This window comes from Toxorhynchites rutilus, chromosome 2 (assembly GCF_029784135.1).
Source record: "Toxorhynchites rutilus septentrionalis strain SRP chromosome 2, ASM2978413v1, whole genome shotgun sequence".
NCBI lineage: Eukaryota > Metazoa > Arthropoda > Insecta > Diptera > Culicidae > Toxorhynchites > Toxorhynchites rutilus.
The window spans coordinates 271,911,753-271,928,948 of record NC_073745.1 but is presented as its reverse complement, the minus strand read 5'-3'; the positions used below and the strand labels follow the sequence as shown (position 1 = coordinate 271,928,948).

Below are 17,196 nucleotides of genomic sequence, written 5' to 3'. Positions count from 1 at the left end.
ACAACTATCTTCATTTAAAAGACTGGTCGTTTGAACTTCATTGTTGTGTTCAGGCGCGAAACATTCAAAAAACAAAAATTCCAGTGTTTCACAACTATAGAACCAGATAGAAAACTCTCATTCCTTTACAAAAATAACGTCAATTTCACATAAATTACAATAAGTTCCTAATTAGTAGGTCATCTTTAGTTCTCCATCAACTTAAATAACCCATTCGGGGTGGTTTTGACCCAGCTGCGCCATGTGTATCTCGTTCTACGCAGAAGATACTGTTCGTTTAAGCTCTTCAAATCACTCATACTATTTGTAAGCTGTATCTACTATTCGTACGATTACTCCTCATAAGTTCTTGATTGAGTTTTGATCTGGTAAATAAACTGAGAAACTGACTGATAAACGTTGTAATCTTGAATCAAATTATCTTCTTTTTGAAGAAATAAAAGCGGGTTAGCCAGATTAATGGCCGCGGTTGTTTTGTATCCTTCGATTTTCCCAGTTGTCATGCTGCAATGTAACTTTTCCGTGTCTTTGGGCCCATTTCAGTCTTTTTTCCTTCAAATCAAAGTTTAAATTTATCATTTGTTGTCAGTAGCGATCTATATTGTTTGTACACATGCGATACACGGTGAATCACGGTGAAAAAAAATCATATATGTCAAATCGAAGGAATGCATACAACCCTGCCAGTAACATCTAGAGGTAGGTTTAGAGTTCTCGTAAACGTGAACGCGGACAAACATTTTTTGGTAATAATTCATCAGTACATATATAAAACGCGAGGAAAACATCTTGAAATGATAGGAAGAAACATTTTCTAGTTGAAAAACATGTTTAAACACAATTCATGTTGATAAAAGTGGATTAATTTAATATTTCACAACGATTCTGAATCTCCACCCTTGGAATCGAGATGTTGGTGAACTCACCATAGTTCACCGACTTCGGCGAACGTGAATGTGAAAACAGTGGTGAATATAGACGTCAAAATATTTCCCCGTTCATGTTCACGTTCGAATGTCCCAAGGAATGCCTTGTTTATTATTTCACCGTAAACTGTAAAAGGATATGTTTAGCAATTTTCAAGTTTTCAATGAATATTTTAATATGGATCCAATTCATTCAATCGGATCTCTGCGCGGGTTACAAAACTTCGTTGCTTCGGGTTGAGGCCAGGCGCAAATTGAGACGCGTATAGCGCGAGTATCTTGGCGCGATATAGCGCTTGTTTTTGTGGCTAATGAAAACCGATAGAATGACGCAAATTGGCGAGGAGATGCGAGATGGCGCAGCACTCGTGAGAGACGACTCGCGTGACGCTGTGGCTGAACCACAGTTTCTCGTGCTTTTCGTGCCGGCTGTGGTGGATGTGTTGGTGATCAATCATATAGCGCTGTGAGACTGGCACTGTATGGTTGTGCCGGTCGGGTAGTTGCATGCGAGTGGCACGTTATTCACAGGAAACTGCGACTCAATATGCGCACCGCCACGCTACGTTTGTGGTACATATGAGTCGTGTTGGTCGTCTTGTGCTAGCTCATGAGCGCTATACGCTTCTCAATTTGCGCTTGGCCTGATTCGCGAACAACTGTATATTTTATCCGAATTACTTTATTGAAGATCGATGTTTATTTACTTCACGTTCACTGCCGAACTTTTAATATGAACGTGAACGCGAACAAAATCATTTTATTCACCACGATTTTTTGAGTTGTTTGTTCGCAATGTAGTTCACCGTGAAATGATCGCATTATTTGCCACCTGTTCAAGTTCACGTTCACGGGAATTCTAAACCAGGCTTAAAACACGAACCGAAAGATTTGAACTTACTCAACTGGTATACCTAAAGTGATAACAAAACCAATTTCTCTGGGCTGTACTTTAAAGAAATAGAAAGTACAAAACGCTCTCATCAGTAAAACAATCCACCTACTTATCTGTAAGTGATTTTCAAATCTCATATGCAAATTTATTCTAAATGCACAATAATGTTAGCAGTCAGACATATCAATTTTCATATCTTTATTAGAGACTGATTCATCTTTGTGATGTCCAATTTTGTTTCACGTAAACCTTAACCTTGAACGCGATTCTGTTCATGCTCTCATTCGAGGTAGTTCAGAAATTATCGTTGCTTGAGAATGCAGAACAGTTTTCAACCATTTTCGAATACGGATGTGAATATGTTTTCCAGAAATATGTATTGTACCTGTCCACGTAGATATCTGCAGATAAGGCTGAACAGATTTTATCTTGAGCATATTTTTGGAAAATATTTATTGAACGTGTCCACGTGAACTCCCTTCCTGTTCACCGTAAACAAGCGCGGACATTTTCATTACCCCTACCGTCCCTAAAGTTGTCCACATGATATGTGGACGAACCATAGATGTATTACCAAACCGACGCTCGCAACACTGCTGGACTTTCGTCAAACAGCCATACTTTCATCACCGACTCCAGTCTCATTTGTAAACAAACAAGTTTTGTTATTATCGTCGCACTTTGTACACATACCGATAATTGAACTCCGAATCGACGGCCACCGTTTGAAAAACGAAGACTTATCATCGGTTGATAGCGCAGTATGCAAAAGACCACCATCCATCGTTGCATTATGGAGAATGTGTTCGGAACGCAGGTGTGAGTTACATAAACTAATCCGCGATAATTATGAGTGTCCCCTCGTGACGTACGATTAAACAATTGCTGCGGGTTGAGTGTCTGTTGTTTAAATTTTTTTAATACATGTAGCTAATATTCAAAATGGGCCAAGTGCTGTGATTCTGTAGTTGATAGAATTTCCTGTTGTAAATATAGACCCACTGAAGGTTAGTAATAATTAAGCGTAATCCGGACAAGCAATATGAACGGTGATAGCAAGAAGGAGTCCTTCAAATTGCTGCAGCTCTCGGACGAATCGAAGAGCCTGTCGGACCTGGAACTGCCAGAGATAACCACACAGCGGAAACGAAAGGTTCGAAGGTATGCTCTTGATGGATGAATGACACCGGCTGACAAAATTGTGCTATTAATAAACATTCCGACATTGAATTTCGTTTTCATCCTTGTTTACCGTAGAAAAACACGTCAGAGGACAGCATCCATCCGACACGATGACGATCGAAGCGGAATACACATCGACTGTCGAAATTTTAGTTTATGGTTAGCGATTTTAATGACGGTTCTGTGGCTGTTTATCATTTCCTACATTACGTCCGTTGTACACAACGAAAATCGTCGATTGGAGATGGCAATACAAAAAGGTATGTAGATCATTCCTTTGTAATCATATCATTGTCATCACAATGTCGAGAAATAGCGAAAGAGAACAGCGTTGACAAAGCTTATGATTTATTATGGATGAGGATCGAATACATTCTCACATTGATCGAGGATTATCTCATATCAACTGATAACTGCTAACGCTAATCCCACATTGACCATATCAATAATGTCAGAAATGAAACAGCAAAATTCAGGGAAGCTTTGCCGTGTTGAAAAACGATATCAGAAAGTCATTCGAATTTCTAAATGACTCGTAGGATAATTTAGAAAAGTGTCCTGAAATCGAACAAATTATGATCAAGTGTGATCGTTATGATAATCCAGTGGCAGAGACGAGGAGATTCTGTGATTTGGAACGGTAGATTCATTAAACTGCTCATAACTTTAGTTATTTGTGTATTCCAATTTCCGAAAATTCATTAAATGATTCAGTTGAGTAGATTGTTTTTAAAATACCCGCATCTATTCACGTTTAATGCTTATGCATTAACTTTTTAGTCTAATTTCTCTTTGAAATTTTGACATTGCAATTGAAACGATAATTTTAGGTACACTGTGGTTAGATGTAACTAATCGTGTTTGAGTTGGGAAAATCAGGGTAAAATCGACACCCCAAGGATTTCCACATATTCCCAAGATCTACCAAGTGTCTTCGACTTCAAATCGTTACAGAACCTTATGAACCATTCTACAGTATCTGTTGATAATTTTGATTTTGATGTATCTGTTGATAATAATTGATGTTTTCAGGTGAAATAAACGGGAGTGCGGGTGAGATCGACACCTTTGAAGAAAAGAAAGAAAACTTGTTACAATAATTTCAAATTATTAAGAGGTTATCTATATACTATGTGGACACTTTAAAATCCCAACCTAGGTGAACAACCACGTGAAATGTGACGATGAACGTTGAACGAAGGGATACCATGAGCTCTGTCAGGCTTTTTTGTTGACATGCCCGATTCAACGTTGGTTTTGGCTGTTTTATCAGTTCAGCTCAGCCGTTTTGTCTTTCGAATACAAACACGAGGCATCTACAAAAACATCGAGTGCAGTACTAGAAACTTACAGAACAAGACATCAAATTATTACATCGTCTGTTGGTACGAAGGTTTTCAAAAAATAAATTCTCAACAGAACGAAACAAATCACCGAGGTGTAAGTTCAAAGTTTCGAAAACGAGAGCGTTACACTTGAGGTGCAAGGTTTTGAACGTTAATACTTGTTGGGCGATGAAAACGAATCGTTGATTTTGTTAATTTATTCCAGCAAACAATTCAATGTGAATGTAAAAATTACAAATTCCTAAATGTAATTACAAAAGTTATTTCCACGAGTATTTTTCAAGCAAATTCAACTCACTTTTGGTGATTCGTTACCGCTTTTAACAATTGTTTTGTGCAATCTAGCGTTGCTTCGTTGGCCTAGTTGCCTAATCTCGCGGAGGATTATTTAGATAAGTTTAAAGAATATAATTCAAATTTTAATTTAGAGCTAGTTGAATTGTAATTACCTGATAGTTTTGAATCTAGGGTAGATAATTGGATGTATTCAAGGTATTTTGCTATTGAGTTATACGGTACAATTAAGAATTCGGAAATATTCTAGCAGTTAAATAGTTTCCAAATTACCAACAGTGGAGACCTGGGGGCTCGTCGGATCACTGGACGTGGCGGGATCAACCATACTTCTTTGCCGGCTGAACGTAGTAATTTGAAAATCACTTCAATCGAAAAAAAAATTAGAAGGGGTTGTATCTAGGACACGACCGCATTTTCGACGTAGAACTAAGTAATTATATTTTCCAATCCACTTGTTTACCACTTCGAATATTATTTTAGAATGCATCGAAATTTTTGAAATAACTTTTTAGTTTTTATTTTAATGTTACTACTTCACTAGTAAAAATTTTCATTTGAAATTCGAACAATATCAAACTGGTAGACCTGGCCTGGTAAACTGATAGAGAATAATATGAATATCTTTTGCTCTTATATTCCGCTTGAGGTGGAATCGAGCCCCACAACATGCAACAGTAAAGTTTTCCTACGGGGATTTGAAAGCATACTTCCATGAAATATACGTTGTATCAAAATAAATGCCGTGTATATCTATATTCCAAAATTCTGGATACTCTTCCATATCCGCGCTAGCACAAAAATTTCCCGTATGCATCTTTTTTGTAGTAGCACACTTTGATACAGAGGGCTTCCTCTTCTTAAAGAATAGATAGATTATGTTCTTCGTTTACATATAAATTTGAGGAACGTCCTTTTACGTTTGATATGATGTCTAGGACTACCAAAATATGTGAACAGAAGAATTGTGAAATGATCATTGTATTTTACATTTCCCTCTGAAATTATTGCACATCTCACGTTTATGTAGTTCTCGAAGCGCGAAAGTTCATTAACTTCTAGTATCTGAAATGACGATTTTCCCAGGCTTCTCAGTTTAAAAGTACGTTTTAGGGATACATATTCCGGTCTGCAAGCGAGTACAAAAGTACTCAACACCAAAAAAATTCCCCCGACTTGCATGTATTCGCAAAGCGGATTCCCCCTGGCACATTGATTTTGAAGTCCGTGTTAGGGAAGAAACACAGCTCAGTGGGAACAAAAATACTCCCGACTTGCATGTTTTGACAAAGCGGATTCCTCCAGGCACATCGATTTCGACGTCTGTGTAGGGGAAACCATAAATCGGGCCAATCAAAACTTGGCAGTTAGGGCGTTTAGATAACGCTTGACATTTTACAGTTATTCAATTGTTCATCTCAAGAAAAATAACATTTTATGAATTGTAATAGACGCGTAGAAATATTTCCTATCAATTGATGCAATAGACGCGTAGAAATATTTCCTATCAATTGATGCAAACATTCGAAATACGTGTGGGGTTATGACATAAATCGGCAGAACAAATGTATGGGAAAAAGGAAATCCTTCCAGTTTTTATGAATTTAAACCGTTTAGAGATTAGCGAATTGTAATGTAAGGCATATCAAACAAATCTTAGAGAACTTCCGATTCGATTGGTATGCAAATCATGAGAATTCGTTTACAGTGAAAAGAGTTATTAACGTTAACTTTATTTCATAAAAACGTGACCTGTTTTCTGATTTGGCACACTTCCAGGAAGACGTAATTCTGCGTCAATAAAATGTCCAAGAATAATATGCTTGTTAATTTTAGGTCCGAAAACTTGTTCCAATAGCTTAAAAACTGCTTGGAAAACAAGCTTTTGAAATCACACAAATCTGTATATAAGCTGGCGCCCGCTCGGAAATTCATTTAGTTGTGATTGCGATGTGACATGAGGATGGTCTCGCTCACAAGCCTATGTATTATGCTCTTCTCTCCCAATTCCATTTCATTTCTGCAGCCGGACAGTACGGAGCATTTAGCGAAAACGAAGTATCGATGATAATTCGATGAACAAAGGAAAAGGTAGAAGAATGAAGGGGAATGCTTGCCTAGAGTATAAACAGTGGATCTCGTTGAGGCAAACTTTCATTCGGCATCGGACTGTTGAGCAATCCAGTTCACTTTGCTTTCGCTGCGACCCCACCAAAGGTAATCCAACTTGTATATCGTCGTTTGGTTTTTCTGTTCGTTATTCGTATCGTGTGTTTTTCTTTCCGCGTCATAAATTGGACGCTTCGCGTAGTGTGTGATGAGCAAGAAGAAGAGGAAGGCAGGTTCGAGCCCTGCAAAAAACGAACACATTGCCAGGGGCAATAAAATTTCGAGGCAAGCGTCATCTAATGCTGCACGCGATGTTGGTGCAGTGAAAAGCGCTCGCACTGAACCGATCCTTCGCGAGTGTGACAACAGCGAAGTAGGCGATTTCGGCGCGTCGGTCGAAAATGTAAACGCCGTTACCCAGGCAGCAACTAAAATCAAGCTTCCCCCGCTGGGGGTGAAGGCAGTCGCTCTTGACAAACTCATCAGCGAATTGGCATCGAAGGGTGTTACAGCAGAGAACAAGCTGTGTGGTATAATTCAGTTTTGACGTAGGACTACGTCTTTCATTTCTATACCGGGGTGTAAAACCAAAGTTTCGAGAACGAAAGCGTTACGCTGGAGACCGAGATTTTGAGCGTTAATAGCTCTTACACAACTGAACGAAATGGTATGATAAACACTTCATTTGAAAGATAAAATGTCTACGCGTCATATACTTGTTACTTTTTGATCCAAAAACTTGTTTCAATAGTCTTAACATTGCTTTCAAAACAGGCTATTGAAATCACCAATCGGTATATAAGCGAGCGCCGCTCGTAAACCCACTCAGTTATGATTGAACAGCGATTGGAGCATGTTGTCGCTGTTGTTGTGAAGCTAATTTCGTTTATCATGAAAACGCTGATGAACGGTGTCACCAAGAGCCTGTTTGTGCACCTAAGGCCAAAAGGGAATCCATCAGGAGGAGAGTGATGCCACGGTTCCGCTTGAAACATCGGAGCAGCCGCCACACACACACACACACATACACGCGCGGAATTCTCGTTGCTATCATCGTTGCTGAAAAATAATCTGCCAGTTCCCCTGGGAATTGAAAAATACATTCATGCGAAAGGGTTTATTTTAATGTTTTCTATCCATATAACACTGCAACCAAATACATTTGGTTTTGTTATTTTTCAATCAATCGCAATTAACAGGAAAGCTTCTGAATATTTTTTTCCCCATCAGTGGAAATTTTCGTATCCAATATTGGATGCATAACATGAAAAACGGAAAATGTTTCACATCGCGAAAATCAAGTCATTTTCGAGCGATTATTTACTTTCTACTCATATAATGCTGCGACCAAATACATTTCGTTTTGGATTTTTTCAATCAAGTGCGATCAACGTAAGAATGTAATGAACGTAAGAATGCGAATGTCTTTCGGCAATTTATTAGAGGTGCAATGAATCTTTAGGAATTCCCGCTCTACGCGCACTGGCAAACAATGTTTACTCAACAATTTCTCAAACGAGAAATGGGTGTTGTGAGAAAGGATTAGCGAACGCGAAAACGACAAACGGGAGAAAGATACGTTTGGAGGTTGAAGGAAATTGGCAGAAAACTTCTTCATTCTATCATTCAAATAATGTGATTCATACCACATCGTTTTGCCAGAAAGAGATTATTAATGTTCAAAGGAGGAATCGAGTCCTCCGAGGAAATTACCCAGCGCAAATTAGAGTCGACTATCGATTGCGTCATTCGTCCACAAATAATTTTATAATGCAGTTTCACCAAAGTGATTTCTTCGGATATATTCACTACATCATGTCATGTATTTCATATTCTTCATTAAGAAATCCATATCCATGGCACCTACCGGTAACGAATTATTATCGAAACCACGATTTTCGCTAAATGCTCCTTTCAGTTCGGCCTGTAAAAAACTTTTCTGAACTCTAATCCATCAAATTTGGAGCCCTGAAAAGGGCCGTTGATTATATGCTAAGCTAATATAGCACGCTCTCCTCGGATACGATGGGCCAGCTGGATGTCCTTGGGCATGATGTGACGCGTTTTGCATGGATAGCACACAAATTGGTATCTTCGAATAAGCCTCCTGCAGCGTCATAACCGCGGAACTTTGGAAGCGCAAGTCGGTTTTGAAGTCCTGAGCAATTCCACGATCCAAATGCTGCAAAGGTAGCTGCGGATCAGCAATTCGGTCGACTTCTGATAGCGATGAATTTCACGCAAAGTTCCCGGTCGACAGCGATGTGGCTTCTCCACCCCTCCTGCTACTGGTGCGCTTATCCGAGCTGACTTCGTGTGCCTTACCACCGAATGACTAACGAGCTGTCTGCTTAGTCCCGATGAAACGAGTCCTCACGGTGCGAGAGTTGAGTAAGAAATGAACGAAAGCAAAGGAAGCGTCATTTTATAAACCATAAAAGTATAGAATCTAAATCCCACCCTTATTATATTCGTGAGTATACAGTAAGCTTATACAATAAAGAGGGTGGGGTTTACATTCGATTCTTTTATGTTTTATAAAATGACACTTCCCTTGCTTTCGTTCATTTCTTACTCTACTCTCGCACCGTGAGGACTCGTTTCATCGGGACTAAGCAGACAGCTCGTTAGTCCTTCGGTGGTAAGGCACCACGAAAGCAGCTCGGATAAGCGCACCAGTAGCAGGATAGGTGGAGAAGCCACATCGCTATCGACCGGGAACTTCGCATGAAATTCGTCGCTATCAGAAGTCGACCGAATTGCTGATCCGCAAGCTACCTTTGCAGCATTTGGTTCGTGGAATTGCTCAGGACTTCAAAACCGACTTGCGCTTCCAAAGTTCCGCGGTTATGACGCTGCAGGAGGCTTATTCGAAGATACCAATTTGTGTGCTATCCATGCAAAACGCGTCACATCATGCCCAAGGACATCCAGCTGGCCCATCGTATCCGAGGAGAGCGTGCTATATTAGCTTAGCATATAATCAACAGCCCTTTTCAGGGCTCCAAATTTGATGGATTAGAGTTCAGAAAAGTTTTTTACAGGCCGAACTGAAAGGAGCATTTAGCGAAAATCGCGGTGTCGATGATAATTCGATACCGATAGGTAACATGGATAAGGATTTCATAATGAAGAATATGAAATACATGACATGATGTAGTGAATATATCCCCATATCGAAGAAATCACTTTGATGAAACTGTTTACCGTTTGTCGTTTTTAAGTGTTGGGAAAGGGCATTATTTTTGCTGAGTAAATTCCAAGAAAAAATCCATTCCTTCTTTAAGCGTGATTCATTCTGCTTCGGATCAACGGAACAGTGATAATCATTTCATACAAAAGATAAAATGTCCAAGAGTTATATGATTGCTATTTATTGAGTCGGAAAATTGTTTCAATAGCTTAATGATAGCTTCGAAAACAGGTTATAAAATGACGCTTCCTTTGCTTTCGTTCATTTCTTACTCTACTCTCGCACCGTGACGACTCGTTTGTTTGGGACCAAGCAGATAGCAGGTTAGTCTTTCAGTGGTAAGGCACACGAAGCGCACCAGCCGCAGGATAGGTGAAGAAGCCACATCGCTATCGACCGGGAACTTTGCGTGAAATTCATCGCTATCGGAAGTCGACCGAATTGCTGATCCGCAAGCTACCTTTGCAGCTTTTGGTTCGTGGAATTGCTCAGGACTTCAAAACCGACTTGCGCTTCCAAAGTTCCGCTGTTATGACGCTGCAGGAGGCTTATTCGAAGATACAAATTTGTGTGCTATCCACGTAAAACGCGTCACATCATGCCCAAGGACATTCAGCTGGCCCGTTGAATCCAAGGAGAGGGTGCTATATTAGCTTAGCATATAATCAACGGCCCTTTTCAGGGCTCCAAATTTGATGGATTAGAGTTTAGAAAAGTTTTTTACAGGCCAAACTAAAACGAGAATTTTCGTTTGGATGCCATACAGCATCGAGAAAATTCCGGAAAGATCTAATCGTTGCTGAAAAATAATCTGCCAGTTCCCTGGGAATTGAAGAATACATCCATGCGAAAGAGTTTATTTTAATGTTTTCTAATTATATGGCGAACACAGCGACCAAATACATTTGATTTCGTAATTTTTCAATCAAGTGTAATTAGCTGGAAAGCTTCTGAAGATTATTCTTTCCCATCAGTAGGATATTTTCGTATCCAATAATGGATGCATAACATGAAAAACGGAAAATGTTTCGTATCGCCAAAATTATATAATTTTCAATCGATTATTGCTCAGTCGCCGAAATTTTCATACTCAGAGAGTTAATTCTCCTCTAGTTTGCCTTCCAAATTGCCATCGTAAAACCACACCTTCTCTCGATTCAATCACGCACGAAAAGCATACTGAAATGATATTCTGGTGGTGAAACCCATTCATTTTTCGTGAGGCGTCGTGCACAAATTACGTAACGCGATAAGGGGGGAGGGGTTAGATGTTGCGTTACTTTCTGTTTATTAGAGATAGGAAATTGCGTTACGAAAGGGGGGGAGGTTCAAAATCCGGATTTTTGCGTTACGTAATTTGTGCACGACGCCTGAGGACATCGACAAGACAACATCGTTACTGAACGAGCTGAACGGCGAGGGATCGAGGTATTCATTACCTGGCTTGACCTGACCTGAAATGCAATCAGTTTGTTTTAACTGTGAGGGAGCGCAGAAAAGCCGATCGATCAGAAGGAGAAGAGAAGGTGACCAAGAGAGTATCAGCATCGAAATACGTTTCCTCGGGAAGACATAGAAGCAGCCGCAACACACACACATACACGCGCGCAACTCTTTTCGTTTGCTGGTTATCGAGAGGAAACCTGGAAAGAAATGATCGTTGCTGAAAAATAATCTGCCAGTTCCCCTTGGAATTGAAAATTACATTCAAGCGAGTTTATTTTAATGTTTTCTATCCATATAATACTGCGACCACATACATTTGGTTTTGTGATTTGTCAATCAAGTGCAGTTAACAGGAAAGCTTCTGAAGATTATTCTTCAGAACAAGGTTTTTTGTATCCAATATTGGATGCATAAAACCTTGAGTCTTCAAAGTAACACTCTCGTTTTTGAAGTCACCCAAATATTTATTTATTCATTCATTCAGGATGGATTTAGATTCAACTTCAAACAAATGATCTCTAAATCAACGATAGTCCTACGTCACCCTTGCGGTTATACCATAGATATAACCCACTTCCTGTTTTTTTGACGTAGAACTACGTCTTCCATTAAGGGTGCCAAATCAGAAAACAGGTCACGTTTTTATGAAATAAAGTTAACGTTAATAATTATTTTTGCCGCGAAAGGATTTTGGCGATTTACATACCAAACGAATCGGAAATTCCCTAAGATTTGTTTGATATGCTATGCATTATAATCCCATAGTCTGTATATGGTTTAAATTGATGAAAATTGGAAGCATTCTCATTTCCTCATACAATTGTTCTGTCCATTTGTGTACTTTTCCGAACAGAGCTGTCAATAACGAGCAACTTATCGACGAGCGATGAAGGGGAAATCATAAAATGTAAAGTCTCCGTGAACGAAGGAAAAGAAGAAGAACGAAGGGGAATATTTGCCTAGAGTATTGGCGATCTAACGCAAAACGTAAACGATCGGTGACACATCCGGATTTTGTTTTTGAACTAAGAAAATGATGATAAGGTAACCTAAAACTTAAGAACAAATCACATATATTTTACTTCCGATATTTCGAAGGTAGTTCTCACAGTTGTTTTTGATTGTTCTCTCGAATTTCCTTTTTTGATTCAACCGTTGTCAACATTTATACATTTTCACCACTGAAAGAAGTAAGAAAATGACATGTTATATATAAAATTGCGCAGAATTAAATTTCTTCCAAACTCATCACAATGAAATAATATTTTATGACTATAACATTGTGATTTATGGAAAGAACTACAAACCTTCCATAAACTCACATTGCAAAATTTAAAACCATCATCACTTTTACCGATTTGTACGTTAGATCGCCAATAAACAGTGGATCTCGCTGAGGCAAACTTTTATTCTTCGTGAAGAAATCGACTGAACAACATCGTTGCTGGGCGAGCTGAGCGGCTAGGGATCGAATGCCTTTCTCAAGGCAATGGGGATGGAGGAGTAATATGATGGATAAAGTAAAGTTTTCCAAGGACCTTTTCAAAGGTTAGAGACGAATGAACGGAAGAAGTTTAAAGTCTCAAGCAAGAAAGGCAAACTTTCAGTATCGTTCTGTATTCAAAGCAATGAATATCGCTTGTTCTTCCTTGTTTTATGTCATCACATGCACATGTCTTCGTATCGGATTGAGCTGTGACATTGCAATTAGTACATCAAACTGACGTCATTCCATTAAGGTTCAGAACTACATAATTGAGTGGGGTGTCATTTAACCAGGCTATCATCGACTCACCAAGAAAATAATTTTCCTGGAATTTTGTGTGTTATTTGGTAGCAAAACTATCTCCACCAAGGATGAAGGCTAAGCTAATCGAGACCGGGTATATTAATAGAAAGGGCTTCTGTTGAGAAGAGCGCAAAGCGGAGATAAGTGTGTGTATTTATTTTTAGATGCTTCAAGCCATCGATATATGGATATTTGTGTGCGTATGTGCGTGCTTCATAACCCGTACGTAAAAATAGTGCATCTTCGCTACGCTAAAACCCCATTTGTATCTGCTCCCGTGTGCATTAGCCCTGTGACGATGCAACAATCGCCTAATTTTTTTATGCTATGATTGATGATTGTTTGGTGTTGCAAATTATGCAATCCTAATGATAAATATAAACAAGGAGCGGAGATAGCGGGAGGGACATATTTACGCTAGGGTATTAGTAATGAATCTCTGCTAAGGCAAATATTCAGTCTTTTTCCAAGTAGTTAACATTGTTTGCTTTCCGTCATCATAAAAGCTTCGTTGGTGCCTTTGACATTGCATCAATGCATTGAAATGACGCTATGACGAAGCAGGCGTTAGAGTTATGCGCCAAAATATGATTTGGGGAATACCAAGGTTCTTGAGTGTTGTACTGGAATGTTATAATTTATTTGGGCTCGCGTGCCGGTCGCAAAACTGCTTTCAACTAGGGTTGTAATCTAATCTTGACCATAATGAAGCAGTGTTACTCTTTTCGAGATTATGGAGATTAACAGATAGAGTTTATTTCGTTTATTTAGTCACCAAGAAAGTAAATGTTGTTCTAGAATTTTGTGTGGGATTTTGTTTCGCTGGCCAGTAGCAAAACTTTCTCCACTAAGTATGACAGCTGCGCTTATCTCGATCATGTATTGTTCTTCTTCTTTTTGGCTTTAAGAGGGTTTAAACTTTTCAGTTCATTTGCCTCTAGCATGTATTGTTCTGCGAGCACAAAAATGAATCATCAAACAGTTATCGTTAAATGATTCTACAATAAAAAAAACATTTCAGGGCGACCAAACTGGTAGAATGGTAATTTAAAAATTTTCGTAGCATTATAAAATAATATCCGCAATTATAAGCAAACGACTTGAATTAAACCACAGCGTAGTTCTACGTCAACAATGGGGTCGTGTCTTGAACACAACCTCCTATATTTTTTCCAAGCTGTTAACATGCTTTGTTTTCCGTCATCATAAGGGCTTCGTTGGTGCCTTTGAAAGTGCATCAATGCATTAAACTGACGTTATGGCGAAGCAGGCGGTAAGGTTGAGCGCCAAAAAATTATTTGGGGAATACCAAGCATCTTGAATGTCTTACTGGAATGTTATAACAATTTGAGTTCGCGTGCCAATCGCAAAACTGCCTTCAACTAGAATTGCATTTGCGCTAATATTGATCATAATGAAGCATTGCTACTGTTTTCGAGGTTGTTATTAACAAAAAAGTATTTATTTCGCTTGTTTAGTCACCAAGAAAGTAAATGTCGTTCTGGAATTTTGTATGTGATTAGGTTTCGCTTGCCAGTAGCAATACCTCCTCCATTAAGAGTGACAGCTGCGCTTCCCTCGAGCATGAGAAAGTAATGCAACTTTTTCCGAGGCCAGTAATATTAACTGTGTAATTCTCCAGCCCGGGAATCCACCATTTTGCTCCTTTGCTGCGAATCACGTCTTACATGGGCTAATGCTTGAATGCGAAAGAGCCCGATCACGGAGCTTGGTGTCGCACGACCGTAATAGTTTGTTGATGCGTTGCCAGGGGAGATGCCATAACAGGGGTGTATATACTGGGGCAGATGCCATAAAGCTATCGGTACCTTGCAGTGCTACCAGCATACATTCGAGCATCCACACATCTCCCCCCCCCCCCCTCTCCAAAGAGAAGAGAAAACAGAAAAAAAACCTTGTAATAAACAAAACCGAACAAATATTTTCCTTTTCCATAGGATTTATTCTGTTTTCCATAGGATTTCTTTGATTAATTTTCAGTTTGATCGTTTCCTCTTCTACACTATGAACGTAGTTCTCCAGGTAGGCTGGTTTACGTCCCTCCCGCGTCGGCCGCTGAATTCCGTCTGATTGCAATGTGGATCTTTGCACTGGGGACTGTTCTGTAGTAGATCCTCTACCAATACCGTCAGCTGTGCTCATCACTCCTTCTGACTTCCTCCAATCGCTCACCTTTTTTGTCCGTGATACGTGCCGGTTAAAAATTTGTCCGTTTTCGTCACATAAGACAAACATACCATTTTGTTCTTTCATTACTGTGTACTTTCGGGGATCAAATCGAGACTCTGCTTTCGCACGAACATGACGTTCCACAACTACTGTGTCTCCTGGTCTAACCCGGCACATACGCGCACCACGTTTAGTGTCCTCTCGTCGCTTTGCTTGTATTTTGGACATTCGATCTCTTGAATTCAGTAGGTTATCGTCGAACGTAGCTTTTCTGCGACAGAGGAGAGGCAGTCCACGCTTTATTCTTCTTCCCGTCATTACCTCCTCTAGTGGTATCAGTGTGACGGAGTGTGCAGCAGCGTTGTAGGCATGGATCGCCGCTTTCGGTTCAGTTTTATAATTTGTCCCATTTGAACCCGCCGCAGTCATTGCTTTATTTATCAGCTTCATGCAGCTCTCTGCCAGGCCGTTTTGTTGTGGGTACAGTGGTGTGGAGTAGATGGAGTGAATATCGTGCTCAAGGCAATATTATTTATATCCGTCCCCGTTGAAAGGAGGATCGTTGTCCGATTTTATGTGTTTCGGGTAACCTTCTCTGTCGAAAACTTTATCCAAAACGGATCTTTTATGCTCAAAATTTGTTGATCTAACCGGTTTAGCAATCAGATATCTGGACCGGTAGTCCACTATTACCAGGATTGAAACATTATTGAACTTCGAATAGGGCCCATTGAAGTCTACGGCGACCGTCTCCCACACCAATTCAGGGGTGAAAACTCTTACCATGGGAGTAGGCCTTTCGGGGGCCTTCCGTTGGTTACGCACACCGCACATGAATTCGCCCATGCCTCCGCATCCTTCGACATGCCAGGCCACCATACGCGTTGTCTCAAGATGCCTTTGAATTTTGCCGTTGATGGATGACCTGACTGCGTTTAGGATACAATCGAAACGTAAGTCTAATGATTATCAAGCACAGTCGTCCTGAACCGTCGCCAACGAAATAAAAGTGAACAAAATGTGGTCGTCTCACGCCGCTAATAACTAAATCAAACACGGTCGTTTCGATCCGTTACTGTTCAAAGTTATCGCGGTCATCTCGATCCGCTACTAATTTGGCCAAGTGCGGTCGTCTCGATCCGCTAGTAATTTGGCCAAACGCGGTCGTCTCGAATCGCTAGTAATTTGGCCAAACGCGGTCGTCTCGATCCGCTACTAATTTAGCCAAACGCGGTCGTCTCGATCCGCTACTAATTTAGCCAAGTGTGGTCGTCTCGATCCGCTTCTAATTTGGCCAAGTGCGGTCGTCTCGATCCGCTACTAATTTAGCCAAGTGCGGTCGTCACGATCCGCTAGTAACTTGGCCAAACGTGGTCGTCTCGATCCGCTACTAATTTAGCCAAGTGCGGTCGTCTCGATCCGCTTCTAATTTGGCCAAGTGCGGTCGTCTCGATCCGCTACTGATTTAGCCAAGTGCGGTCGTCTCGATCCGCTACTAATTTGGCCAAACGCGGTCGTCTCGATCCGCTAGTAATTTGGCCAAACGCGGTCGTCTCGATCCGCTACTAATTTAGCCAAACGCGGTCTTCTCGATCCGCTACTAATTTAGCCAAGTGCGGTCGTCTCGATCCGCTTCTAATTTGGCCAAGTGCGGTCGTCTCGATCCACAATTTAGCCACACTATTGACCTTTTTAAATGGAAAATGGAAAAGAAAAAGATAACGATTTTTCACTATTCTAGCATTTTGTATGCTAACGACGGACGATTTCACTATGGTAACCCACGGTAGGTTCACTTTAACATTTTCAAATAGCAAAGGAAAAAG

The 17,196-nt window shown here is 40.1% G+C and overlaps 1 protein-coding gene across 1 annotated transcript in view; it reads left to right on the top strand.

Moving 5' to 3' along the window:
• The first annotated feature begins 2,493 nt into the window (after positions 1-2,493).
• LOC129764285 (uncharacterized) overlaps positions 2,494-17,196 on the top strand; it is a 54,932-nt gene continuing 40,229 nt past the window's right edge. The window contains exons 1-2 of the mRNA XM_055763207.1: positions 2,494-2,982; positions 3,079-3,263. Coding sequence (XP_055619182.1) covers positions 2,864-2,982; positions 3,079-3,263 — 304 coding nt within the window. The 5' untranslated portion in view covers positions 2,494-2,863. The remainder of the gene's footprint in view (positions 2,983-3,078; positions 3,264-17,196) is intronic.